The sequence below is a fragment of the Colletotrichum navitas genome (assembly GCF_030913465.1).
Source record: "Colletotrichum navitas strain CBS 125086 chromosome Unknown LY79scaffold_40, whole genome shotgun sequence".
Classification (NCBI taxonomy): domain Eukaryota; kingdom Fungi; phylum Ascomycota; class Sordariomycetes; order Glomerellales; family Glomerellaceae; genus Colletotrichum; species Colletotrichum navitas.
In genome coordinates this window covers 14,740-40,898 of record NW_026850586.1, presented here as the reverse complement: position 1 = coordinate 40,898, position 26,159 = coordinate 14,740, and the positions used below count along the sequence as shown (strand labels likewise).

General features: G+C 51.2%; 12 protein-coding genes across 12 annotated transcripts; 2 read left to right on the top strand and 10 right to left on the bottom strand.

Annotated features, from left to right (window-relative positions):
- Positions 1–1,551: 1,551 nt before the first annotated feature.
- On the bottom strand, positions 1,552–2,188 carry LY79DRAFT_557444 (uncharacterized protein). The gene is made up of 2 exons (XM_060558094.1): positions 1,770–2,188; positions 1,552–1,716 (listed from the first exon to the last, which is right to left on the bottom strand). Exon 1 carries the CDS (start codon positions 2,151–2,153, stop codon positions 1,815–1,817), a length of 339 nt encoding a protein of 112 aa, XP_060412843.1. The 5' UTR covers positions 2,154–2,188; the 3' UTR covers positions 1,552–1,716; positions 1,770–1,814.
- Positions 2,189–4,138: 1,950 nt separating this feature from the next.
- Positions 4,139–5,794, bottom strand: LY79DRAFT_517881 (transferase; the record flags this gene model as incomplete). Its single annotated transcript, XM_060554978.1, has 1 exon — positions 4,139–5,794. One exon carries the CDS (start codon positions 5,792–5,794, stop codon positions 4,139–4,141), a length of 1,656 nt encoding a protein of 551 aa, XP_060412842.1.
- Positions 5,795–7,312: 1,518 nt separating this feature from the next.
- LY79DRAFT_518018 (uncharacterized protein) lies at positions 7,313–8,689 on the bottom strand (the record flags this gene model as incomplete). Its single annotated transcript, XM_060554991.1, has 2 exons — positions 7,313–8,291; positions 8,346–8,689. 2 exons carry the CDS (start codon positions 8,687–8,689, stop codon positions 7,313–7,315), a joined length of 1,323 nt encoding a protein of 440 aa, XP_060412841.1.
- A 991-nt stretch (positions 8,690–9,680) lies between these two features.
- Positions 9,681–10,238, top strand: LY79DRAFT_257857 (uncharacterized protein). The gene has a single exon (XM_060551906.1). The coding sequence runs from the start codon at positions 9,771–9,773 to the stop codon at positions 10,167–10,169; it is 399 nt and encodes a 132-aa protein (XP_060412840.1). The 5' UTR covers positions 9,681–9,770; the 3' UTR covers positions 10,170–10,238.
- Positions 10,239–11,643, bottom strand: LY79DRAFT_257856 (uncharacterized protein). The gene is made up of 3 exons (XM_060551905.1): positions 11,206–11,643; positions 10,878–11,143; positions 10,239–10,816 (listed from the first exon to the last, which is right to left on the bottom strand). The coding sequence occupies exons 1-3, from the start codon at positions 11,439–11,441 to the stop codon at positions 10,308–10,310; spliced, it is 1,011 nt and encodes a 336-aa protein (XP_060412839.1). The 5' UTR covers positions 11,442–11,643; the 3' UTR covers positions 10,239–10,307.
- A 202-nt stretch (positions 11,644–11,845) lies between these two features.
- LY79DRAFT_650591 (isoprenylcysteine carboxyl methyltransferase) lies at positions 11,846–12,981 on the top strand (the record flags this gene model as incomplete). The annotated part of the gene is made up of 2 exons (XM_060562541.1): positions 11,846–12,289; positions 12,326–12,981. 2 exons carry the CDS (start codon positions 11,846–11,848, stop codon positions 12,533–12,535), a joined length of 654 nt encoding a protein of 217 aa, XP_060412838.1. The 3' UTR covers positions 12,536–12,981.
- Positions 12,982–14,078: 1,097 nt separating this feature from the next.
- Positions 14,079–15,569, bottom strand: LY79DRAFT_670692 (uncharacterized protein; the record flags this gene model as incomplete). The annotated part of the gene is made up of 2 exons (XM_060563814.1): positions 14,079–14,140; positions 14,198–15,569. 2 exons carry the CDS (start codon positions 15,567–15,569, stop codon positions 14,079–14,081), a joined length of 1,434 nt encoding a protein of 477 aa, XP_060412837.1.
- A 217-nt stretch (positions 15,570–15,786) lies between these two features.
- LY79DRAFT_257762 (uncharacterized protein) lies at positions 15,787–16,735 on the bottom strand. Its single transcript, XM_060551904.1, has one exon. It carries the CDS (start codon positions 16,434–16,436, stop codon positions 15,846–15,848), a length of 591 nt encoding a protein of 196 aa, XP_060412836.1. The 5' UTR covers positions 16,437–16,735; the 3' UTR covers positions 15,787–15,845.
- LY79DRAFT_557431 (40S ribosomal protein S19) lies at positions 16,351–18,188 on the bottom strand. The gene is made up of 5 exons (XM_060558093.1): positions 18,063–18,188; positions 17,779–17,962; positions 17,234–17,297; positions 16,850–17,155; positions 16,351–16,784 (listed from the first exon to the last, which is right to left on the bottom strand). The coding sequence occupies exons 2-5, from the start codon at positions 17,809–17,811 to the stop codon at positions 16,735–16,737; spliced, it is 453 nt and encodes a 150-aa protein (XP_060412835.1). The 5' UTR covers positions 17,812–17,962; positions 18,063–18,188; the 3' UTR covers positions 16,351–16,734.
- A 449-nt stretch (positions 18,189–18,637) lies between these two features.
- On the bottom strand, positions 18,638–19,780 carry LY79DRAFT_580704 (ZIP zinc/iron transporter; the record flags this gene model as incomplete). The annotated part of the gene is made up of 1 exon (XM_060560134.1): positions 18,638–19,780. One exon carries the CDS (start codon positions 19,778–19,780, stop codon positions 18,638–18,640), a length of 1,143 nt encoding a protein of 380 aa, XP_060412834.1.
- A 2,464-nt stretch (positions 19,781–22,244) lies between these two features.
- On the bottom strand, positions 22,245–23,720 carry LY79DRAFT_518068 (uncharacterized protein; the record flags this gene model as incomplete). Its single annotated transcript, XM_060554997.1, has 2 exons — positions 22,245–23,551; positions 23,624–23,720. 2 exons carry the CDS (start codon positions 23,718–23,720, stop codon positions 22,245–22,247), a joined length of 1,404 nt encoding a protein of 467 aa, XP_060412833.1.
- A 930-nt stretch (positions 23,721–24,650) lies between these two features.
- LY79DRAFT_660198 (class I glutamine amidotransferase-like protein) lies at positions 24,651–25,696 on the bottom strand (the record flags this gene model as incomplete). The annotated part of the gene is made up of 3 exons (XM_060562766.1): positions 24,651–25,127; positions 25,185–25,247; positions 25,307–25,696. The coding sequence occupies 3 exons, from the start codon at positions 25,694–25,696 to the stop codon at positions 24,837–24,839; spliced, it is 744 nt and encodes a 247-aa protein (XP_060412832.1). The 3' UTR covers positions 24,651–24,836.
- Between the last annotated feature and the right edge of the window lie 463 nt (positions 25,697–26,159).

Sequence of the window (26,159 nt, the reverse complement as noted above, 5' to 3'; positions counted from 1 at the left end):
CCTGGTCGTCCTGTTGTACAAAGTCTTGCCGCCCGCGCGATCAGCTTGGTGGGGCTTGGCATCGCCTGTAACTTGTTGGGTCGTAACCAGTACATAGGCAAAAGGAATAGGTCTCACTAGTCCTAGAAGTTTGTTAATACTTGTTATTCTCTATACATGATTAAAGCTTACCTAAGTGCAGTTACAAGTTTCTCCTGTGTGACTACATTGGCAGCTGCCAAGGGTGCCTGCGGAAGTTGTACAGAGGTCACCCTGTCCAGAGCACTCCGCTTGCTTTTTGACAAGATTGTTCGGAGCCGTTGGCGAAGAGGCAGCCAGTCCAGCAGTGAGGACAACAGCTACAAGCGCCTTGAAGAAATACATTGTTACGGGTGTGAAAAGTAATGGATGCTGACTCCAGCGAGGTTGGTAATCTGGACGTTTATGAGGTGATGCGTAGTAGAAAGAAGAGAAAGACAGTAAGTCAGATCTGTCTTATGCAATTTACACCTATATATAACAAGTAATTAACAAGGATGTTAGAGCTTATTGCTCATACTTCATATACCCAGTCTATCTGGAACACTTAGTTAGACTTTTCATGTTTGAACTTTATACTGTTTGAGTTCATATCAACAAGTCAGAATATTATTTGATTGCGTTAATGCATATTACACTATAGCTAATAGACTAAAGCTATTAACCCCTACTAGGTGAATATGGCCGTGCTTCTTTTACTTTCTTTGTTATCTCATTACGTGCAACTTGACCCCATATCCTCTGGTGTGGATCCCCCACTCACTTTTACCACGATGTCCAACTCAGATACCTCTACGGAGTACTCATACCACTATCCATGTAGAGGTCTTGCCAGAGGACCCTGCCGTTGCCTGCCCGGATAACTGTAACCCGGAGCAGTGTGATATATCACGCAACAGTCCGGCCTGACGAGCCTCAGGAGGACCCGGGCCCTCCAGGCTACTTACTTCATCCCATTCGAAGTGCCTGGCCCAGCAGGGCTGCTCAGACTGCGAGGTACCTCTGTGTAAAGACGGAGATTGATAGTACCTTTGGCATAGGCAAGATGCCATATAACTAGAAGTACTGTAAAGCCATTGGATATTCGGACTTAATGCGACGAATGCATTGGCTATACCCCGGTCTTGGCAGGAATGGGGTCATGTCGCACTTACTACGTAATGGGATAGATAGTACTATGGTACCAGGCCGAAGTTAATCACCCCTGCCAGGTAACTAACGTTCACCCCCCTACTACAGAACCTCACTTTTGATAAATATTCCCCCTTTATTATGATATCAGCTGTGGGGGGTAATATCATAGGGGTGATTAACTTAGCCCTGCTACCCTGTACTTTGAGGTTCTTATGCACTGTACATCTAGCATAATTCGAGCCAGTAGGAGTACAGCACGTCTGCCGTAATATGGGGCTGAAATAGGAGCTTGGCCTTCCGATAGTAGAAGTGTCATGCTTCCAAATGAGGTTCCCATAACTAAGACTTCATGAGGGTCGGATTAGTAGCTGGGTCGGTGACGACCAGCGAATATCTGGTGTTGTATGTTTTTGATTGGTTAGTTTTTTATATTAATCCGCATATACTGTATATTTATAGTACATGCAAGTAGTACGATGGTACCAGGCCGAAGATGATTACCCCTGTTAGGTAACTAATGCTGACCCCCCTACTACGGGACTTCGCTTTTGGTGAATATTCCCCCTTTAATCTGATGTCAGCTATGGCAGGTAACATCATAGGGGTAATTAAGTTACCCCTGCCACCCTGTACTAGCCACACAAAGCTATCTCAGCTTCACACTAGTGTAACTTATCCATACACCAAGAATCGCTTCCGGTAGCACCCACTTCGGTGCAGGCTACACGCATATCGCAGTTGTCGACACCAAGGTATATTGGGTTATCATTTACTAATTGATAACACCATGTTGCGTCGTCTTTGTTTTGAGTTACATAAAGAGATAGGTCGAAATGTTTTTTTGCAGAATACGTATACAAGTACTTGCACGCGTCGTCTGTAACAGTGCTGTTGAGTGATCCATCGGCCATGGTGCAACGGCAGTAGTTGTAGCGGTCGCACGCCATAGTTACGGCAGCGAAGGTAGAGATAGTAAGAAATTGAATGATATAGGTCTTCATGTTGAAAGAGCTCGTGTGCAGTATGGGAATCCAAGAGCGAATTGAGTGAGAGGCTTGAGGCAAGACTTGCATTGCTTTCTATCTTATAGTAATCTGCAAGGCGTTTGCATGTATATTGCGCGGACTCGCCGAATCCTTTATCTTAAAGTTTAGGCGATAGATTCTCCTTTCTCCACACCTGCCCCAATCTTGGGCTTGATTTCACATACCTGAATGTAGTTTAGCAGCTCGGCGCCAGCTTGCATACACCAGGTCGTAGGCGCCAGGTGGTATCTGTCCTGAACCAAGCAAAGATAATCTATGGTTCGGAGGCCGCGCCCACCTCTAGATTATCGCGGTAATGGCACGCTCCCATTCACAAGAGCCAAGGCGACGAGGTCGTTGCTAAAGGCAACGGGACAGAGACGGACATGCGTTTCACGGTTCCGGGCGAGCTCATCGAAGCTGCGCGCCTTCCTTCCAAGAAGTGGAATCCCTCCGAAGAAACTCTGGGCGGCTATGATGCTGCTGCCGCCGTCCCAGACCTCCAGACCAGGTGCAAATACAAGGTCAACGGCAGGTCAACGGCAGGATGCCTCCTATGCTTCGGTACGGTTCGGGTTTGGATGCTCGAGTGGAAGAACCCCCATCGGAGTTCCGCTATTCCGACAACACATTCAATCTAGCAGAGCCCTCGCTAGAGAACCATAGTGAGGAAGGTCTACAGAAGAGAGGCGCAAGTGACTGGTGGACGGTGTCAATTGTCCAGAGGGGCTCCAGCCCCTTCGCGCCGTCCAGCAGCGTCGGACATGGTGCAAACACTCACGATAACGGGAGGGCCTGTCGCCGAAGCTGCATGATGTAGACGTTCTGGCGTCTACGTCCTCCTGCCGGCGCATATCCGGCCGCTTATCTCTTTCTTCGCGCCCCCCCACAGCCTGCGCCCGCCTTCACCGCCGATCGGCAAGCTTCCATTCAAAAGACTACCAACCCTACATCTCGCCCGGCAATTGCCATAATTGCGGTGCTACCTGTCAAGGAAGGACCCGCAAGAGGACATAACGGACGTAGGAGACCCCTCGTAAACCCCCCCTTCGGCCTTCGCTTTTACATGCTTAGCCGCCTACGCCGCGGTTGGCCCCGCCAGAAGCCGCCGACCGTCCCCGAGGAAGCACGTGTCGTATTCTCTGTCGCCTTTCCCTCTGTAGTCAGGCTCCGTTCCAGCTGTCCGGCAAAAGGCAGATCTCAGCCTTTGTGGTCGACGCTGTCAACGCTCCTACATTGAAACTGTGTTCTGTAGCGGGAGATAATCGAACTTGAACGTCTGCGGGAGTGGCTGAGTGATACTTTGGCAGGATTGAACGCACTGAGGGCTCGAACACCCTGAATCCACGCACCACCAAGCAGCTGCCAATCACAGTTCTATGGATTGATTGACACTATTCGACCTGGCGTCTCATATTCAAATTGCTCGTCAGACACATCCCTTACGTCGCGATACCCTCATGACTATCGCGCCGCCCCGTGAGATCCCCACCCGGCCTGAACAATAGCTATTCCGGCCCTCCGGACCGGCCCCACTTCGCGGGGTCCGCATTTGTGCGCATTGGTCCAGGCCATCTTACTGGTGGATGTTCAAGCTGTTTCCCCCATCCCACCCATAGGTGGCTCTGCGACTCATTCGCTGTTCAATATCTCATTAAATATGTCGTCATATGGCATCCGTCAATAAGTGTATTGTTTTTATTATTGTTCCCTCTTGTGGTAGAGAGAAAGTGATTACTTACAGTCTCAAGTGTCTATCTGAGCTATAATTTGTGGTTTTATCGGCCGTTCATGGCGGGAAATTGCTACGCATCTTCTTTGCCCATGTAAGGATAGGTACTAAGGGCTTTTCGATGTATTATCTTTAGTATTTTTATCAGTAAACAGAGTAACAAAATATATAAATTCAGTTTCTCAAAGTTACACGCTAGGAATATCGCCCTAAAGATATTCAGACATACTTAACTAAGGCGCGGCAGTAACAAAGGATCGTTTAAAAACCGTGCCATAGCGTCAGTGTCAATGTGAACCGAAATATCGACGCCGCTATCAGTCCAAGACGGCTGAGTTCCCGACAAGAATTCTCCAGGAGATGGGGGCGCTTCTTTGATGACAATGCTACTGTCCAGATTCGGCACAACGCTGTCGGCAAAGCGTATACGTGAGCCAAGCCCAAAATCGACATCGTACATGCCAGCGCGCGCCCAGGTCGTTACCACGATATGACGCCGTCCTAGAAATCCTTGCCATATCCGTTGAGGTGACTTCTCGTACGCAACGCTATGAAGATGATCCGCGAGATTAGAAGGATTGTTTAGCCTGGATATTGTGCCACGAATCTTCCGAGCGATGTGAGCCATGGATCCCGTGGCGTTGCCTGATTCTACACAGCTAACCTCGGAGTAGGGCAGCTCCACATTCATCATGACGATTGGGGAACCCATAAAGTCCTCCCCCAGCTTGAAAGCGGATCGGACGCCGAGCGCAAGGTCGCAATGGACCGGGCCATCATCTTTTCCCGTCCCGAGTTGGCGTGCACGCATGATGCAGGACCAAATATGAGCTAAGACGGCATCATGCTTGCTGATTCTCGGGCTATGGGCCTCGGCACCATTCGCGGCCTGCTTCCAGAGGAAATCAACTTGGTCTTTGCTGAGATGAACAGTGTAATTAGAGATAGGCGCGTTGAGATCCCACTCATCCCAGGGTATAGGCTTGCCTGCCAGAGGCACTGGCTTGGCCGTGTCGAGGAATACTGTGGGAGTCTTCCCAGGTGCAGCCCACCAATCATACCGGTGAAACGGCAGACTGTGGGCACGCCTGATGGTAGCCGAGTCCGGCTCCTTGGCGTTGATGTCTCCCGCGGCAAGATTGTCCAACCGCGCTGGCTCAAAGACGGGGTTTAGGACCAGAGATGTCGAGCCCTCGACTACGGCGCGGCTCACACTCGCCCAGTCCTTGACGAAGCGGACAAGGCTTGTGATGTCTGCTAGTGGATGTGCCGTTTTGACAGCCAGGACCAAGCCACCATCTGACAAGGTGGTGCATTGGATAGCCATGACGGGCTTTCGTAATCCGGTCTCTGTATCGGGCTCGTTGGGGAAGAGAGCATGCGCTATGTCGGAAGGAGGCACAAATACGTCGAAACTGTCGTCTTTGCGGTCCCACAGCGGTTGCGCCTCAGGGCGCTCGGTTCGGTAGAGCGAGTTCGTGGTAGTAGAGCTGGTTGCCGTGATGAACTCGACACCCACGTCCGCGGCAGTGCCGAAGTGCGCGTATACGCGACCGAAGCGACGGGCGTGAACAGGGAAGTCCTTGGCTTCAGATTGAACCAGTGCATCGTCCAAGACGGCGATGGACTTCAACTGGCCGGCCCATTGAGGGTAGGAACTCAACACCGTGCCGAGGGCTTGGCGGAGGTGCTCGTCCACGTCTGGCACCTCCTTACCAGCAGGGGGCTCAAAGAGCCATACAGCGTTTGTGTGAGCAAAGTTGGTGAGGGTGGCATCCAGCAGCGACAAGGGGATCGCTTGTTCATGTCGCGGCGGCGTTTGGGGAAATACTCGTTCCGTTTTCGTTACTTTGATTTCCACAGGCGGTTTGGTCGTGGACGGCATGTTGGGCACGGAAAGCAGATCCTGCTCATAAGACGTGATACGGTATTCTTCGTTCGGTCGTGGGTGCTAATTGCAGAAGATGGTGAGGAACTCATCTCAGCTACTTAACATCCTTCAGAGACACAGCAAAACTGTCGCCGGCGGATCGTTCAAGAGAACGCCTGCATGGCTCTGGACTTCTCCGAACTTTCATGATGCGGCGAATCCGAGCGGACCAAACTGAGTTGAAACAAGTAGGATTGTAGTAGCTTGGGCCCTGGGCTAAGATACCCTACTTCGGATGTTCGCAAGATGGAGAGGAAGGAGATTCCGACTTGCTCCTGGATTTCCCTTTTGCATTTCCCTTCTTGATACTGGTTGGAGTGCTCGCAAGTTATAGTACGGAGGTGATGTCGAGTAATGGTGAGTGCTGGCGATACGGGCAGGCGCTGGGTTGATGCTGGTGGCCGGGCTCTGGCATTAGTGGGCAGGTATTATTTGGCAGGCGCTAGCAAGCTGCTACCAAGCATGGGCAGATACAAGCTGGCAGCTCCTCGACCTGTAACATTAGCAGGATCTGTTGCTTGTGTTGCGCTTAGTGATCCTTGCAGCGCCGAAACGAAGTCCTTTCACCGGCTGCACGTCGTTTGAGACGTCTTCAGCTGCGCGCCAGGGCCTTTCTGACCCTGCAACTGAGCTGGGAAACGTACCTGCGAGTTTGACAAATATGCAAGGAGGAGAATTGAGAGGCTGCCCATGAGAAACTAACACGGACTGCAGGGCTTTTTGAAAGCATGCAGCTTCTGCGGGGCCCAGCGGTACAGTTTAAGAAGCGCGCCAGACGCTTCCCCTTCTACGCTTCCCAACGCCACCCCCCTCTCTGTGCGCGTCTCTCAAAAACGCACTACCGGCAACCATGTACTCTCCTCCCGAGGATGGCGCTGCTGAGAGGGTTAAGACTCCTGACTGGCTTACTGAACATGTGGACGGCGGGTGGGACTGCGCCGCTGGATGGGATGCAGGGAGTGGTTTCCATCGCGCGTCTTCCATGACGGGATATGATGTCTTGATGGGAAACGTCTTCTAAACTAAGCTTTTTTCCATGATGTCGTTCCCCGTGGTGCAAAGATTCAGTCCAGCTAGTTTATATAGACTTCAGGCTTAGAATTTTCTAGTCTTTAGAGAACATTCCGAATAAAGAAAGAAAACACAACTAACACAAGTGCAGTACTCTTATCTATTAATATCTGTTTTGTCAAGAGTTAGACCACACCGCAGGGCATATAAGAATAGCACGTCGTTCGCCCCATGAGGCATCTTTAGCTGCGCGCTAGGGTCTTTCTGACCCTACAGCTGAGCTAGGAAGCCCACCTGCTGGTTTTACAAGTATGCAAGTAGGGGAATTGAAAGTCTGTCCTGCCGTCCTGCGTTTGGACGTGAAACCATACGAAGCGCCACGTGCGGCTAACTGTGCAATTGACTAAGGATTACCAGCTTGTCCGGCACATGTTTATATCAACCTATTATAGTAGTCTATCATTATGTCCAAGTCACTCCTTGTAATTCACACCACCAATCCGACTTATTGTCGTACTCTGTGTAATCGGTAGGCCCATACATGTCGTCGTCTGCTGCATCCATGTTGCAAACGTTGACATTGAAATTGCATGGCGCCAATGGGTCCAAAAGGACGCCACTCGCTAATGGCGTCTCCCAGGGGTTGTATAGCTGCTCGTAGTTGTGCGTGTCGAAGCACTTGGTGGGCCCGAGGAAAATGTCCTCTTTGGTAAGATTGTAGGTTTCCTGAAGTGTACTCGCGATTCTGTGTTCAGGTACAGGATCCAGAGAGCCCCTCTTCTGCAACCGGTACCTGGTCCACAAGTTGTTGGGCTGCTGCTGACAGAAGAAAGCGCTGGTGTAGTACTTTCCAAGACTGCAACTCGACAGGTTGAAGGTGCGGATAATGTAGACGTTTTGCGCCTGCAGTAGTAGGCCCATTGCGTTGACACTGACAGTCCCGTACATCCACTTCTCGATGTCATCCTGCGTGAAGTTTCTGCCACGCGTAAGGTACTTGCCGCCATGGAGAACCGAGTTGACACCAAACCTCGTGTCATTGATGGGCGCGTCAATGATGGTTTTCGCGTACTGGCCGATGGCTCCCTTGTAGTCGTTCAACTGGGTGCTCAGCTGGTCAGCTATAGCACTCCATTTCAGGTATTGCTGGTCTGGCGCCGGCGGCTGCAGCATGCTGCTGGTGATGATGTTGTTTCCTTGTATCGCCGCACCGATACTACCCGTGACGGCTCCGAACGTTGCGGTGACCGGAAAGGCGTTGATGATACCGTTTATCCACGCCAGAGCAATCTTAGCTTTGGTGGCGGTATCTTTTGGCTTCGGCCAGAGTGTATTGACCAGGGTGGGTAGCTTCATGCTCAAGATGGCTACTGTGTATGTCACAGCGAGATGGAGGTTATTGACGTAGGCGTTCCACTGCTGGATGGCCATGAGCGCATACCTGGGTCTTGTCAGCTGAAGCTCGGTAGATGGTCGGGCAAAGGGTGTAATGTACCAGCCAGGAAGCTGAGCAGGCGCACATGGTTGTCCGGCATTGCAATATTGGTTGACGCCGCAATAGAAGTTGGGGGAACCAAGGTAGGCGGCTAAGGCCTGAATGTTGTTATTAGGGTACTGAATGTAATTTTGTGAGGCTACGGCTAGGAAGTCGTCAACGTTTTCCTCTATCCAGGTTTCGCTGGAAAGCTCCTTGATTGGACAGGAAAACGACGTAGGTTGAAGTGCGGTGATGCCGTCACTGTTGGGTCTTGAGACGGTGATGCCGTCACTGTTGGGTATTGATGCGGTGGTGTCGTCACTGTTGGGTATTGAGAGGGGCGTGGCAACGGCGTGTATCATGAATAACATCTGACACGTCGTGGCTATAGACTGGTAACGCATCGTGGATGCGCAGCACAAAAAAAAAAAAGAAAAGAAAAGAAAAGAAAAAGCGTAAAAGGAACGGCAAGAGCGCGACCAAAAAAAAAATGCGGACTGGGTATATTACGGAACGCCAAAGGATCAATTGCATCTGGACATGTATTTGGCAGAATTGTCCAATTTTCCCCCAAGAATGATATATTTATTAATCATTCCGGCTCGAAGGCCAAGGGATCATCTATCTCAACCACCGGTAGAATTGCAGTTGAGTTAATCAAGGGCGATTGCGCAATCGACCAGACTGGTGCCGTCACATCTAAAATTATTATATACAGTCACATGCAGAAAGTCTGGGCCCACCCCGCAATTGCGCTATCAACCGTCTTATAGAGTCAATACCGCGGCGCTTACGAGCTGTACAGCGGGCCCGGGGACGGTATACACGATACGGATACCGATAGGCAAATAATTAGCTTTTAATGAACTCTACTCTTGCCATATATATTATTAATTTTGCGGTTTCATTCGTAGTAAAAGTGATGGGGTAGATTTGTGGGCTGGAGGAAGATAAGGGGGGTGGGCGCAGACTTTTTGCCCGGCACTGTACGCATATTAAGCATGTGTTAAATGGAGTTATTATGCGCCCTGTGTCGCATTGGCGCCTGTTTAGTCAAGGTTATCAATGATAAGCCTTGCGTGCTTTATGAAGAGGAAAGCTATTAAAAGGGGTGGATGCCAATAGGATCCCGCCCGAACGTGATTCGAAGCTTACTACGTAAGCACGCGATTGTAGCGTTACATCAGGGATATTCACACTGCCCATAATCCTAGTAATCCAGCCAAAGTTCGCCTAACCTTGGACGGACCTGCCGTAGGATCTCTCGGCAATACCGAGATCTGATGCCATATTTGTGGGTAATGCTTTTTATTCGCAGCAGAAACTAGTCTGTAATTCGATTGTGTAAGATCACGGCCCCTAAATACTTGATAATAACAGGTGAAAGCCTCGACGATGGCCATAGGCAGACAAGCATCGCATTCGGCTTTCTAGGAGTCTACCATGTTTTTCAGCCACTTGATTATTGTTTTGTGCGCATTTGCACTAGGCGCCGTGGCCAATCGACATCACTTCTGCTGGTGTGAGAGCGACCAAGTGGCGGACCACGACCTTTGCCTGACACAAGCCGCCTGCGCGAAATATCCGCAAGACAAGTTCTTTGGCGTACACTACGACTATGGCGACCCGAGTGCTAAAGCGATTTCCAAGATGAACTTCAAGAGACAAGAGTGCTACGGCACCCGCGAATGGCCCGTCATCGCGAAACCTTACCTTGGAGGCAACGAGTTTGAAGATTCGTGCAACGCTGCGGCGAGCGATGCCGCCGTCATCAATGCTTGTGGCACCTCACCAGGAGTTCGAACCGGAGTAAAGTCTAAATGTTCGCTGGGATTCCAGTAACAGTAAGCCACTTTTTCTTAGCAATGAATTATGTTACCTGTAGTCGTGTTAACTTTTAGCTAAGACTTCCTACCTAGGTACCTTAATAGTAATCATAAACAGCCCCCTTACTAAAAACATCAGAGGCCGACGAACTGCTTAAAACGCCCAATCAAACTGATTCGCTATGCCGAACCACTCCTCACTAAGAAACACCTCACTTGTAATTCCGTCCACGTTAACCTCACTGTCACCCTGCCGTCCAAGCCCTTCACCCCTTTCCCAAGTAAAAGACTCCAGCATGCTAGCCAACTTGCCAAATACTGCTGCCCTCCCATCTCTCTTTGCTCCAGGATACATCGACGCATTTCTAAGGCTGCGAATCACCTGCTGATACCAGTCGGCAAGCTTCTCTACGCGCTGCTTGTCGTACATCTGTGTCGTGAGCTGGGATGAGAGTTTCCGCAGCGAGAGGGCTGCATGCATGGCCTGGTACAGTTCTACTAGCGTAAGACCCAAGTACGCGCTTGATTGGAAGGAAAGGAAGGCGTTAAAGTAGTACTTGAGGGCCTCATATGTGGTGTAGAGATGCTGTGGTTCTGGAGAGGGGAGAGTGAGTGCGCATTCTGAGATCGCGAAAGAGGCGTAGGTGCGATAGCATGTGATAACTGCGCGCGTGTGTGAGCCATTGAGATCCGAACTTTCTCAACGGGCTGAGAAAACCATTACCGGAACTTTCCACGGGATCAGGGGCTGTGGCGAGTTTGTCCAGCTCGGTTTGCAACACCGCAGCGACGACGTCTGCTGGGGTTTCTGGCGCTGTCATCTGCGAGTTTGGAGGGGAGTAGAATGCCTTGTCAAGGATTCTGCGTATCTTAACCACATATACGAGTGCGGCATCGCCAGGTGTACCGCTGATTGTAAGGTCGTCAAGGCAGGTGCTCATGTACGGCGTCCACAGCAGTCTATCTGTTCGACGCAGGTACGACGATACGCTGGTTATCATATTATCAGCAAATTCCTTCGCCTTCGTCAACAGGGGAAAATGCGAATTTACTTGGAGCTGAGATAATAACATGCGACTACGGCCCTCTGCTCCTCGACCGTGCGGGTCGCAGATACCCACGGCCGATGGATGGTCAACCTCAGCATTGCCTCGGGGATAATCTGCGGCGGCTGGTTTAACCCCAGATCAAAGATGATTGTGTTTGCAAGCTGGCGATCCCTGAGAAGTTGCGATGCAGCGAGATTTGGTCCGTGAGCATTCCGAACAAGCTGTCCCGTACGGGGCATGTCGTTTGCGGGATTGCATGTGCTACCGTGCGGGGATTTTCTACAGGTCCGATGCCAGGGAATATGTCGTAAGTCAGTCAAGTTCCGGATATGTCAGTCGGAGACGGAGATGGCAACGGATCATGGGTGCAAGTTATGAGTCGATATCGACGGTAGGGTGGGACACAACCGGATAGATCGGCATTGAACGCCGGAACGCCGACCGGAGACGGCGTTCGATTCTCCGCACGCCGCCTCAGCATAGGTTCGCATGGTGAAGTCGCCTCAGACAAAAGTGTATATTTCAGCCTCCATTTCCCACTCGTTTCATGTTTTATTTTCTTGTCGCTCATATTATCAATGATTCTTAGTGACGTCTAGGAACTATTTCCCAAAATCGACACAGTAAACGCATCGCTGCGACCATGTCATCCTGGCAACCTTTCTCTCTCTCGGCGGCCGTCGTCGTCGCTAGCATCCTCACGGCCCTATGCTCCAGAGCCCCACGCGAAGCAAAACAAAAATGGGGGAAAGACCGGCTCGGCCTCTGGGCTACGCCCAAAGTCTCATCCGTCCGAAGACTTGTCACGGTGGCCATTGGCGTATGCCACGCCATCATAGCGTCCTCGTCTTCCGAGACCAACCTCATCTGTGGCCATCCGCAAAACATCAATCGCAAACTCTTCGAATGGAACAAATACACGACGCTCTGTTTGTTTCTCATCGTTGCCATCGGTGCCCCATTGCGGCTTTTGGCTTTCGCCCAGCTCGGTGGGAATTTCACGTTCCAACTTGCGAAGCCTAGGGGTCTTACCACGACGGGAGTTTACCGATACATCCAGCACCCGGGATACACAGGACAAGTCCTTGTGTTGTTGGCAAACCTGGCGTACTTGTTCCGATAGGATGGGGTTGCCGGATGTTGGATTCCTCAAGGGTTAGAGGCTCGGTTGAATGGATGGGGGTTGGTTTGCTACGGTGTTGTGGTACTGGTCATGGCGAGGAAAGTTTCGGTGAGAGTCACGGATGAAGAGGAGATGTTGAAGAAGACATTTGGAGACGAGTGGGTTCGGTGGCACACTCGAACTATGCGGTTTGTTCCAGGGGTCATGTAATTTTGACAGAAGAGCCTCACAATGCTCGGCGTTAATGTCTTTCTCGAGTGCCTATACTCAAGGATAATGCAACCTCTATCTATAATTGCAGAATGGTGGGTTGAGAGCCTGCCCTGCCGTCCTGCGTTTGGTTGTGAAACGATAACTTCCTGGGAAGTTATCGTGGCAGGGGTTATGTGGCAAACTCGGGTTTAGCAGACGTCTCTACAAAGCGCCAAACGCGGCTAATTGTGTAACTAGTGTCTTCACTCCTCCAGTCTTGAGGTAATACTATATCTCGCCTGAATTGCGATATATCGTGGGCGTGGGTGGAAAAGAAAAGAAGTATGGAAGATGGGAAGATAGGAACAGCGGCGGATCATCCATATTATATGTATCAAAAAAGCAGATATCCTGTTTTTGTACGGCATGAATTGTTGCAGGATCGTGACTCTCCTGGACAATTGGCAGGATTGGGTTGGACAGATAGGCGTCCAACGGCTGCGTGAAAATTTCTAGTGGCAGGATGGGTTTCTGACAAGCCAGCAAGCCACACACATACACAGATACCTTATTTTGGGTAGTATCACGCTGTGGCTGAGATGTGTAAGCAGCTAAAACGGGTTTTCTTTGAGGTCAAACAGGAACATAATTATTGAAAGAAAAAGAAAAACGGCGGGAGGAGAACAACATGAGAGAATCATTTCCAACATTAAACACAGTGTCCGACAATCTGACAAATGATGCATAAGAGCTCGCCAACTCACTTTTTCGGTCAAGAGAACTTTGCTCTGCAGACAGTTTATACGGTAAGACGTAACGCAACGGAAAAGGAAAAACAAATCCACAGAATCATACCGCAGGATCTTCATCACTTGCCGGACAATCAGTGCCCCCCATTGGCAACACAAAGCCTTTTCTATATACGTATATATAACCATATAATTCCAAGTATTAATTTTCGCTCATGTAAATCGCCATCAGTGCAAGGCGCATTAGACACTCCAATGGCACCGAGTCGCGTTTCCCTAACCCGCATAATATAAGAAGAGCCTTTGGCATTAGCTCTGGCCACCGCAACCAGTGCGTGACGCATGTGCTTAAGCACCATTCTTCCACTGAAAAACTATAGTCGACCGACCGACCGCTAGAGGGACTGCAGCGCATACACAGTCTATCCAGATCATGTTTTCAGTCACGTATCGGGAAGCGTGCTGCGAAGCTGCGCAACAACGGCACTGGTTGTTTTTGTAATAAGATTTGTAGCGAAGAAAGTAGCCTGGCTACGCCAGGGACATGCAATTATCCATACCACACGACCAACCTAACTAGTCCTGACGTCTCGAGACTTTCATCATGCAACTTTTCTGAGCGTAGGCTGCGCACAGCAACCGTAACATGAGCCCGGGCTCCTCGACATGAAGAGTGTAAAACAACTCGCAATACCAAAACTCTGGGCCAAACCATGCCCCTCTCTTAGCCAATATCATTTGTCTCAGCCAACACATCCGATTTGAAGGTTGGGCAACAACTTCGCCGCGCCTTGAGGTTGTAAAGAGCTTCTTTATCTCAGTAGCCGGCTAGAGTTGAGTAGACCGCCCAAGCGACCTGCGAGCGCAGACATTTCTTGTACCACGTCGTCAGTTGCCACCCCAGCGTACAAATTCAAAGTACCAGACTTACCTGCAGAATGCTGCGTAGCCTCGCTGGCTGAGACCGCCGAACGACGCCGTCTCACCTCGAGCTTCCGAGCCCGCCGATCCCGCTTATCCTCAGAAGCCGCAGACTGTCGCCGTCGAGAGCTGAGCGGGGTTGTGTCCTCCCAGAAGTGACTTCGAGAAGACGCTGACGTACGCCCGTATGTGGTTGCTGCCTGCCAAAATGGATCCTCAAAAACTGGGGTTGGTGGCATGGGTTTCTTGATGTTGTCGAACCTGCGAATGGACTCAGCAAAGCGTTGTTGGGCAGCTCTGCCTGAGATTTTGGGTGGCGGTTCCTCAAAACCGTCAAAGACGATGTTCGTCTGGGCTTCAGCCTCATCGAGAAACGCCTCAAGGTCATCATCCTCACTATCGTAGGCGCCAGGACTTTCTGCTCTGTCTTGAGGTCCGATCTTCTCCACTTCTCGGGGTGCGCATCTGGATGGGACTGATCCATCTAGGATCATGTTTTCCTCCCAGGAATGTATTGTGAAGTGAACCCCTGTAAGCTGGGCCAGTTTTCGAACGAAAGGCACACATCTGCCCGGTTTGTAAAATGTGCCACAAGGGGCACGGCTCAGATGTAATTCGAATTGGGGCTTGCTGCCCTTCTGTTGCAGGCACTGACGAAGTTGACGGAGGTCTTCCAGGGAGACCTTGCGCGTCTTGTCAACTAGTCGATGCTTGGCCAAGAAAGTCCACACGATATGTGTAGCTAGTTTCTTTTCAACATGGCCGGCTCGCCAGTTTCCGGTATTTTCTAGGTTCGCTTTCTGGTGGTGCCCGTCGTATATCGTCCGCAGATTAATCTTCATTCGCTTCGCCAAGTGTTTAACTCTCGTAGCCCACTTGGCGTGGAAGATGAAGTCGTTATTGTCTTCATCTCGACGCGGCTTGAAAGAGGTGCCACTGACAGCAAGCTTGAGCACCCGCAACTGACCATTAGAGTCGCGTGCACCAACAAACCCGCACGTCTTCTTAGCGAAGGCACGTTTGACATGAGACATTGGAGATGTAGGGTCCACGTACTCCACGTTCCCGATGGACTGCAACAACTTAATCTCCGGACTAGCTTTCCGGTAGATGTAGATGTCCTCGCACGTTTCCCAGATCGCGAATTCGGCCTTGTTTGTGCCCGGACGAAGGCAGCCTGTCCCTATCTCAATAAGGACGTCAAGACGGGGATGGCCGTCGAAAAATCTCTTAAGAAAAAATATCTTCTCGCGGGGCTTCTCGGAAGGCATGATATCGGACGTGAAAATGTCGCCTATAGGTGCGGCGTCAGGAGCTGGGCTCTCTTCCTTGATCTCAATGGCATGATCAACGAGGCCTTGGCGTTCAAGTTGACCACTCATTTTGTCTTTGTTGCGCTACTGTTGAGACTAGCAGTTGTTGATACAACAGGAAATTTGGAGGCTGCTGAGTAGTAGTGCTTTGATTGTATGATAGGAATGAGGGGCTCTCTGATAAGAATTGTGCCTGGTAGTTGACGATCTAAAAATACGATGTAAGTAAGAGTTCGTGAGCACAGCGAGGAGAAGACGAGATTCGGTAGCAAGTGGAATGGTACAAACCTGAAAACACGGTTCAGCGAGAAAAAGAGATTGACGTTCGAAAAGTGTAGAGCGGAATCAATCAGAGAGGGGGCGATTGAAGGTAGAAGAAAAGAAGGAGCGTGTTGTCCAATATGACTGAGTCGAGGTGGACTCGACAATCGAGCGATGAAGGGAACAACTGACACCAACGAGGATAGTCAAGCTGTAGGAAATGAGGGATACTGAAGGAAGAAGCCGAAATTCAACTTGACAGAGAAATCGTCCGTTCTCGCGCACCCAAGTTGCGTCGGCGGAGAGAGAAAGGATGTGTTGAAGATGGGGCTGGCGCAATATCGTCAGATATTGATACGACAGTGAAAGCGATGCGTTAACGGCGGTTGCGGGTTTGTGGCGAAATAGGGTCAGTGGGAAAGTCGGTAGGAAACAATGAATATGAAGGAAGTAAAGTGAAATAACTGGGCGGTTTGAAAACAAAAAGGCAGGAGCGACTTTATGGAAGGCAGGACCTAGTGAGAAATTTTGATGTTGTGAGTGAGGCCTTTTGGGGTGTGTCGATGATGATGACGGGTGTTGTGGGATTGGGAAGGATGAAAACAGATGGGAAGGGAGGGCCGTCAGTGAATCACAGACGCGTGTGGAAAGCAAGCAAGAAGGGTACGACGGCATCACTTCATGACCAATATGACAGCGAGGGATAGCCAAAGTCCAGGGCGTGGATTCTGACGGCACGCAGCACTACATGTCAGGATGGCAATGAGAATACGACAAAGCACCAGGTGAAGACGGAACTTGAATTTGGGTGCGGTTCCAAATGTGGTGGTCAATCATGAAACCCGTAATCCATTTTCAGACGCCTAACCCAATGCCCTTTTTTATGTTGCCGTAGCCATGACCCGGAAGAACCTCATTTTTTTACCACAAGCATTTCATTTTATGAATAATATGCGCGAGGGTTGGGAATAGTTTACTCGTCATCCTCCTCCTCCTCAGCCTCGGCAGTGGTCTGGGCGATACCTGGTGGGGGGTGTCAATACTCCAATTCGGAAACGCAAAAATATGGGCAGGGGGAGGAAACTTACGGTCCAAGTCACGCTGGCCGGACTGGGTGATGCGGCGGCCACCCTTCTCCTCGTCCTGCTCAAGGACACCAATCTTCTCGAGGGCCTGGACGATCTTGCGGTCGACGGAGCCGGAGGCGTCGACGTGGTGGGAGGGGCGGACACCGCGGTTCTTGGCGGAGCCGTGGACCTTGCGGAGACGGCCGACACCGACGGTCTTGCGGAGGTAGATGTGGCGGGCGACGGAGGCGGCACGGACGTAGAACCAGTCAATGTTCTGGGGAGGGAGCTCCTTGGCGGGGCCGGTCTTGACGATGTCAACCCAACCTGGATAGGGAGGTTAGCCATGCGCTCGCTCCCCAAGGCCAACGAGGGGTCGTATCGTGCGAGCGGGATTATACATACCGGGGATGGGCAGCTTGCCCTGACGCTTCAAGAAAGCGGCATACGCGTTGATGAACTTCTGCGCCTGCCCGGAGAAAAACGACCAATTAGCATGATTCCGTCATCAGAAGTCTTTCGACTCCCTCGCGCCTGCTCCGTTTCCTCAAATTGTATCTATGTGTTCTTCCTTCGTGCACCCCTCGCCGGGCTGCCGTTTGTCCCCGAAAGCCTGAGGCCTGTTACCCCTCGTACACTGCTCGCCACCTCTCTGCTTCCGCGCGTCATCATAGCGACAGCCGCAAGATACACCATGAGGGTATATTTCAACTCCTCATCGTAATCAAGATTCACGGATGCGGAAGCGAGGGCGATACGAGACCCGTGGTCACAGTGATGAAGCGCGACGTGTGTGCGTGTATGTGCGGGTGGCTCATGGGCTTTCGAGGCGGCTGCGCGGTGTCATCGGAGGTACGGAACGGTCGAAAGATTGCAATTCGAGGCTTCGAAATAGTTCTTTTGTTTTCGCTTCGAGAGAGGGTCTCTGGGCAAGTGTGGTGTTAACCTACATCGACATCGCGGACGTTGATTCCACCGGCCATTTTTGCGGTATTGATTGGGGTAGTGAGGGAGAAGGGCGGACTTGGGTGCGGGCGCTAGGCGATGGAATTGGGCGATGAGGTCGGTCGGTCGGTCGGGAAAATCGTCGCAAGAGCGGGCGTTTCGATGGAAATTTTTGGTGTTGATTGCGAGCTTTGGCGCAGGGTTTTCCTGCCCTGGTTAGGAGCGGGGCATCACGTGCTGTTTTCCTAGAAAAAAAAAAAATTGGTTGGAACAGTCCCCGAAGCCTTACCTGGATTACCTAAGCGTTTGCTCGCGCTTAACTCAAATGGTGTGTGGTGGGTCCGTCCGCCTCATGTGGGGTTCAACATCAAGTTGATGATGGGTTCAGATCTTCCGATTCTTTTGCCTCAAGACCCCAACAGATGATTTGATGTTCTCTTCTCTGAAGTCCAGCTATGAAGCGTTCGAGACGCCGTATAAGTATTCCCATTTGGATGCAATTCCGTGCGGAACCTTGACCCTTACGCCTATTTGCATGCAGTCCTATTCACCATTGGACTCATGACTAACACAAACACAACATCACCAGTGAAACCTCCGGCATTGGCGGTCGAATCGTAATCGATTCCTTCTATAGACATCATTACTGTGTAGGTTCTAACAGGCGCCATGTAACAGCTTCTCCTTGTGCGAAAATCCAAAAGCCTTTAAAGTGAAATTCCCCGCCGTGCAAACAAGGCAGGCTCACAGACCCAGGTATCATTACCTTCCCATTCTTTTTCCGTTACCCATAACACGCCGCTCAAAAGGGAATTCTAATTCATTCTAATCCGCACAACGGGCATTGCGGCCAACATGTTAAGCCTAAGCCCAGTTGGCCAAGATGGCCATGACGCAGGCGCCGAGAGCGACGCAGCCGAAAGCGAAGAGCTGCACCTTGAGCGGCGAGTTTCTCATTTGCGGGTTGAACATGAATTCGTGCGCTAGCAACTCGACCAAACCTGTGTACATCAGAATACCGGCACTGATAGAGTCGAAGATTCCGTTGACGAGAGTCTGCGTCTGGGCGCTGTTCGGCCTAGCGGCAATACCAACAGCAATGGCGAGTGGGGTCGAGAGGCCGTAGATGGTGGCAAGGATGTGAGGCCACCAGCGTCCGTGGGCGGGCCAGTTGGCAGTCGCCAGACGAGAACCCAAACCGAGACCCTCAAAGAACTGGTGGAAGGTCAGGACGATGAGAAGAACGACGAGCTCGTCGCTGGTGGCGAGGACAAGTCCTATGAAGATGGAGTGGAACACGACGCCAAACTCGAGGATGAAGATGGCGATTAGCTGGCCAGCGAGACCATTGTGGCTGTCTCCCTCCTCATGATCGCGAGCGTGGCCAAGGTGGTCTCTTCCGCCTGGAGGGTAGCTGACATCGTCAGGGAGTCCAGGCACCTTCTGGGGGTCAATGAAGCCGTTGCCCCTCTCAGCGTTACCGATCTCGTGCGGGCAAGCATCGCTTTCAGTCGTTTGGTCCTTGGACTTGACTGCAACAGGGCCGTGGCCCAGGTCGTGGTCATGGCCGTGAGAAAAGGCGGAGGTGGCAAGGTTAGATGCCACCATTTCGATCAAAAACATAACCATGACGGTCATCAGACCGATGGCAAAGGCCCAGTCGTAGTCACCGAGCATGGGTGCCAAGCACTCGTTGTGCAGGGCCTCGACGCCGGGAGACAGAAGATGCATCCAAGCGGTTGCGATGATGACGCCGGTACCAACATACTTGAAGATGAAAAAGGTCATCTTGGGAACGTGCATCCTGGAGGTCCGGGCCAGGCAGATGGGCAGGAAGCCACCGAAAAGCGACGCGATGAGGATGATGAAGATGGAGGCGATACGCAGGGGCATGTTGCTCACGTCAACGGCGGCAGCGCCGCATTCGTTGACGGCCTCCTCGGCTCCAGCACCCTCATCCTGACGAAGGGCGAGGAGCTTCACTGCGGAAATCTCTAAAGGATTCATGATTGCTGATATTCTTGCAGATTCCGTGCAGTGGGATACGCCAGAGGTTTGCTCCAAGACTCTGGTGTGCGCTGATCCCTAGAGAGCAGCAGTCGGAAATGGGTAACGACCCGGAGGGACGAGGCACCGCAAAAGGGTCACACACGTTGAGCTTTGTGGAACAGGGATGGTGACGGTATGACGACAAGAGGACGGGCTTTGGGACCTTTGCGTCCACGAGAAGATGCTTCGAATGTCGACCAGGTGTACCCGCGAGTGTCAGTTTAACATAAGTATGCCGAATTCATCGAAGAGGCGCCGCGATCGGGGGTAGCAGGTGCGGTCAGTCGCGGGTCATAGGATTGGGGGGAGGCTCTTGGAAATGGGTCCTCGCAGGTCTTGGCTCGCAGCTTGGCGTCTTGATAGATGGGATGGGATGTGAGTCTTTGGGGTAGGCGACGAACAGTATATAAGATGTGCCAAGAACAATGGGAGAGGGCATTTGCTGCAGCAAGAGAATAATGCAAGAAAAGTCTTTTGAGGGTGGAGGGGAGGTATGTTAGGAACCCGGATGGTCGATCGGTCGGTCGCGAACGGGGCTTAGGAGGACATACGAAGGACAGAGGGACCCCCCGCTTAAGCACAAGGGGACTCGACGACGAGGACGGAGGAACCACAAAAGGGTCGGGAACTCGGCAACCTGCCGATGGGAGACCGAGTGTATCTTGTTTGGTCGACTTTGCCGGTTTCCTATAGTGTTCCGAGCTCGTTGTATCAGTCAACTGCCTCTTTTCTTCCCCGGCTGACAAGAGCGCGAGGTAATGCAGTTTAGGTAAGTAATTAACGATTTAGGACGAGGTAGCATAGCTACTGGGGAAAGAAGAGCCGAACTCTGAGAGTCGGAAGGAGGAAGCCGTCGGAAGTCGATTCGATAGAGTTCCGGCGGCTGGTCCTGATTCTGTGGTCAGACCACGAGGGTTGGCACTTGGCAGTGGAGGAGCGACCGGGAGCAGGGACAGGCTACGAGCGGTTGCGCAAAATGGAAGAATGAGAACCTTGATGGCCCAACCGTAGGCTCGGGTCCACCCTCCCACACCTCGCTCCTTACCTCACCTCACGTTACCTTACCGTTCTTATCGCCGATAGAAGCAGCTGTCCTGTCGCAGCAGCTTCTGCTTTCGTCAAATGTCAAGGAGGGATATCGCGCCATCAGATCAGATCCGCAATCTTTACATGCCTCCTCTTGATGCCAGTACACATCCGGTGCGCCGCCAAATTAGAAAGAAATTAAACGCGGGAAACCCATAAAAATATCAATAACATAGATTGATTGGACTGTCGTGCGGCGTCCCTAAGAACAGCAACAGCATCCAAAGAAAAAAAAAACCCCCATTCAATCGTTCATCGGCGCACATTCCTTCCCAGTTCGCTGGCATCCCGAAACTGGCCCCATCCCTGCTCCGTCACGCTAATCCTCGGCTGACCGGTCAGCCTCAAATTCTGCCTCTACCATTGGCTGTGGTGTTGGCCATCAAGGTTCTCCATGCCACTACGTAGCTAGCTTAACCATCAAGGTCCTCATTCTGACGTCTGAGAGACAGCGCACAGCAAATCCAAGTTGGCCACAAATGCTATCATCGGCCATTTTGCATGCATAGATAGGCTGGCACGGATATGGCGGCCACACTCACTTATGCCATGCACTCCATCAGAGCGAGTTTGGACTTGAGGGTACCTTGTTTGAATTACCTAGGTTTCAAAGGAATCCGGTTTGTTTTCTATTGATTCTGGGAAGCAAGAGGCTCCGTCACCGGAGATGCTGCCTATGCACTTCTCCAAGGCTTGCGCAACCGTTTGATGGCATTTGCTCCACCCATCGAAAATGACACTATCCAAGATAGATGTAGAACTCATTATGCCTCTCATCGATGGCCACTCGATCACTCGACGTTGACAGCTGACATGCCGCCTCGTCGTCGCTTGCCTCATAGCTAAGAAAGCTTGGCTAAGCCGTGTCGCGCTAGCCAAGCCGGCCGGGCACGCCTCCATCGGCGGTCCTGTGATGGAGAACAGCCCAGAAGCTGTACCAGTCCTTTATTCACAAGCCATCGTGGCGCGGGACATCTATCCGACTCTTTTCCGCCTTGCCTCATTGATGTAATTTCAGCGTGGGTTCCCTGAAATAGCCAACGACCCGCGCGACGTTGCATTCTTCTCTCCCACTCTATGCAACAGTCAAGGTTCTCACGAGGCCGTCCTGCATCAATAGCCACGACGCCAATTTGGGTCGCGCCCACCAGACCCGTGACCGCGACACCGGTACCGGGTCACACTCGCTCATGCAAGCGGCGGTACTACTGCTACTCTATAGCAGATTGCCGAAGAGTTATGCTGTGTCCTAGCTGCACACGAGGTTATGATCGAGGCTCCGGGCCCAGCGTTGCATCGAGAGGATTGTCGGTGGGCTTCCGACGTCGCGGTCTGTTCATGACGAGAACTGGATCTCCACACCCAATGTGCGGAACGGCGAATCAAGCTTGCGCAAGTCGATAGCGCTCCCCAAGCTGAAGAGCAAAGATTTGAACCGGCCCTCCCACAGGACGCCGATCTTCATATTCTGGTCCAGCCGTGCCTTGATGACACTGCCGTATTCGCCCACGCCCGTCGCCTGCGGCGTGCCGGCATCTCCCGTTTCCGTCTCATCCAGTGCAGGGTCGTCCAATCTCCATTCCATCTTGGCCTGAAAGCTGCGCTCCTTCGGCTTCTCTTTCCGTTCCTGCTCGGAGACGGTGGGCGGCCTTGGCTGCAAAGCTTTTGGCAGGGCCTCCGGCTCATCCAGCCTCCACTCCAGCTTCGCCTGGAAGCTCCGCTCCTTTTGGACAAAATTCTCGGCCGAGAGCGCGGGCTCGATATTGCGGGTCAGGTTCTTGCGCCACAACTCCATGCCCACGGACCAGTCGCTCTCGTAGCTGTACACATTAAAGTCCATGCGCGTCGCGAGGCTGCAGTGTTGGCCCGCCACGACAGCGTAGCTGGCGCTGATATTGCCCATTAGGGGGTTGATCGTCAGCGTCGCCGTTAAAGGCGTCCCTCGATGCTCTGGCAACGTGGCAAAGCGGCCCCCGAAGCTGATTCCACCGGATTTGTTCAACGTGCCGTAGTATATCTCTCCGCCGGCGCTGAAACGCCCGTAAATGCGCTCCTTTGTCTCGTCGCTGAACCCGATCGGCTTCCCGTTCAGCCGGCCGGTCGACCGTGACTGAGACGGCTGGCTGTTTTCCGCATCCCCGCCAAAGTTGTACACACCTCGGAATCCCAGTAGCCCACCGTCTGACGACCCGAGACCCTCAATGGCATACCTGCCGACATCGTATTGGGCCAGTCCCAGAAGCGTACCGCCGTTGCGCAGGAACTTGCCTGACACAGCGCTGACCTGGAGCTGCAGCGCCGGAGAGATCCGCTTGACAACGAGCGCTTCGAGCATCGACTCCGGGAGGTAGAGACGGCCGTACAGCAGCGAGGCAGCAGCTGGGCTGAGCAGGGGATATGTTCTCTTATCGGGCCGGGGCGGAAGATCGGCGAGCGGGCGATAGGAGCGCAGCAGCGCCGGCAACGGAATGGCATTGGATTGCGGGGTAAGATGCGCACGGAGGGGGACAGACGAGTACAAGTAGGAGATGGAGCCGTCGACGACGCCTACGGAGCCAAGCTGATACGAAGTCGCGAAGTGAGGGGTCGCGAGGGAGGAGAGCGTGAGGCGTAGGCCTTGCGGCGTCGGGAAGTTGAGGAGTGCTGCCAGTGACTCGCGCGTTAGCCATTATTCATCTAGCAAAGAGCGTCCAATTGCGCCAACATCAATCGTACAATCTGCGGTTGCGTTGAGCGACGAGTACGAGTTGTCGCGGTTCCAGCCAGTCGCCTCATAGAACGCGCTCTGGACGTAGCTCATGAACTCGCGCATGGTGGGCGGATTTGCAGGGTTACATTACTGAGCAACGTGCTCAGCGTGTGCTATTGCGGCAGGGACATTTGGTTCGGATGTGCGCAAGGCCCGTTCGACGTGGAAAGCTGCAATTGACAATGTGTCGTCTCAAAGTTCAGGCAATCGACCATTCAAGGCGGGTCTGAATGTATCGTTTGCTTATGTAAGCAGATTGGTCTGCAAGAAACTGAATATCAGAAACGCATTGATTAAGATACTTTAGGTTACACTGATCCCGGCTTATGTCTTCTGACTCTTCTTGTTATATCAGGGGCATCTACTCTGTAGCTTAGATTATTGCACTCGCTACTGCGTTTGACGGGTTTTGCATTAGTGCTAATGTAAAGTTTATACAATATGCGATGCCCCTACTGCTAAATGACAACCTTGTGGCGTTAGGCAAAACGATTCGATATCACAGTCAAGTGGCTCTATGAGAACCATTTAGTTCCTGTTCCACTTTCGTATGCGTTGACTCAGAGCCATTCCCCACACTAATAATTCCGGTCATTTATTAGCTACAGCTGATTCATATTATCTATAGCGGCACATTGATGATGATGCAATCCACTCTCAGTAATCTCGAGGAGAGTTGAGCTGTTGCACCTACTATGCTATGGTGCGAGAATGGCAATTCGAATTATTATATTCTGGTTGATTCCCTCATACTGGTCTGTATAACACAGGGAAAAGACTTCAACACACGGCCTTGCCTTTCTCCTGAACAGCTCGGCCATTCTTCGATCCATCGACTGGATCTTGAGCCATCAGTCTCCTCTATAACGACTCAGAGCCCCATAGAGAACTAGTTATCTCGTACATAAAGTGTTTGTGAACTTGGTGCATGTAGGTTAGCGGGCTTACATAACTTTTGATTGAAAACCCAGGGGTGTTTGCCTAGGGTATCTTCGCCCTCTGTTGCTTGTTCCGGAAGCTAAAGTGGTTCATAAGAAGTCATAAGACGGTTAGCTAACTGTGGCGTTTAAATACTTCGGATGGCACTATGTATAAAGTAAATCTCGATCCCGATAATCTTGCTATGTAGAGACAGAGCTGCGCAGTCGTTTGGCGTTTGGCCTACGTGTTCCATTCCTGTCAGGACTGGGCCCAGCTCGTGATCGTGCGGAAAATAAGTTTCGCATCTTCTTCACTTGAGGACATCTCCGAGTAGTAGAGCTGCAGGTCCTCCTCGGTGGGCAAGGTAGCTCTGTAATATGGCACATCCGTCTCAAAAAGCTGCCTAGACAGCTCCCCATAGATCTCGGGGTGTCCTTGGAGAGACAAGACAAGCCCGGAGTTGGAAAAAAGGATTTCGTTGTCAGGCGCCATTGGTTTGAAGCCATCCGGAACCTGTTGAACAAACCGCTTGTGGAATTTGGTGATTTTCTATATAGCGGGTCGTTAGCATCAGGTGTAATGTTCCAGCAAATGTCTCTGACGTACTAGTGTATCCTTCCCAAACATCTCTTTTCCGTCATCGTTCAGTGCGAGGTGCTGTACGCCAACCTATGAAGCATTCCATTAGCCCCGGCTGCTGATAAGAGCGTAGATTGTATAGTACACACCCTGGGATGCTCAAAACTTCCAATACTTCCGGAAAGTGCGGTTGCGATTGCTTGGTGACCCCAGCAAATACCGAGCAGCTTTGTTTTGGTGATGTGCTGCTGCGACACTACCTGCCGAATCCTCTCGAGAGTCGTGTTGACCCATGGCTCGAACGTCGCCTGGCACAAGTTGCTCAGCCCGCCAGTTATAATGATGAGTTCGTAGTTCTCAGGGTTAGGCAGATGCCCATCTTGGTTCATCGGCCTGTATGCATTGATGATTGCATCGGGCACCTGCTGCAGGATGTTGTCGCGGAATGACTGCAGCATGCCTCTGTGCTTTGGCTCATCGATCTCATAGGCCTTCAAGATGGCGACCCTCAAGGGGTTGCTTTGCGGAAGTGATTCCATTGCTATAGTTAACTAGAATTCCTTCTAGCTTCTAGTGACTCCACGTAGCTATAGTAATTTACTATAATAATAATAAGCCTATATATATATAGATAAAGAACCTTAAGGTTATAGTTAGTATACTATTATATAAAGAAAAGGAGCTAGCTATAGCTAAATATAAAAAGGTTATAAGAAAAGTAATAGATTATAAGATTATAAATATAAGGGAGTTAAAGAAGTAAATAGCTAAATAAAAGGTTACTATAGAAAAAGGTATTTATATTAAGTAGTATTTAGTAAAAAGAACTAGTAAATAGTTCTTACTACTAATAAAGGCCTTAAGATATACTTTACTAGCTATATAAGTTAAATTATATAAAACTAGTAATTAGACTTTAGTAAACACTAATATACTACTATATTATAATATAACCTTTATAATTTAGGCTAATATTATAGTAAAGCTAAAGTAACTATAAGT

Bases quoted from the DNA above. Each gene is read 5' to 3' on its own strand.
- LY79DRAFT_557444 (XM_060558094.1), bottom strand. From the start codon at position 2,153: ATGAAGACCTATATCATTCAATTTCTTACTATCTCTACCTTCGCTGCC.
- LY79DRAFT_257857 (XM_060551906.1), top strand. From the start codon at position 9,771: ATGTTTTTCAGCCACTTGATTATTGTTTTGTGCGCATTTGCACTAGGC.
- LY79DRAFT_257856 (XM_060551905.1), bottom strand. From the start codon at position 11,441: ATGCCCCGTACGGGACAGCTTGTTCGGAATGCTCACGGACCAAATCTC. The intron at 11,144-11,205 runs GTAAATTCGCAT...TATGATAACCAG, and splicing joins TGTTATTATCTCAGCTCCAA to CGTATCGTCGTACCTGCGTC. The intron at 10,817-10,877 runs GTAATGGTTTTC...ACACGCGCGCAG, and splicing joins TGATCCCGTGGAAAGTTCCG to TTATCACATGCTATCGCACC.
- LY79DRAFT_257762 (XM_060551904.1), bottom strand. From the start codon at position 16,436: ATGCCGTCGTACCCTTCTTGCTTGCTTTCCACACGCGTCTGTGATTCA.
- LY79DRAFT_557431 (XM_060558093.1), bottom strand. From the start codon at position 17,811: ATGGCCGGTGGAATCAACGTCCGCGATGTCGAT. The intron at 17,156-17,233 runs GTATGTATAATC...CTCCCTATCCAG, and splicing joins GGGCAAGCTGCCCATCCCCG to GTTGGGTTGACATCGTCAAG. The intron at 16,785-16,849 runs GTAAGTTTCCTC...ACCCCCCACCAG, and splicing joins CGGCCAGCGTGACTTGGACC to GTATCGCCCAGACCACTGCC.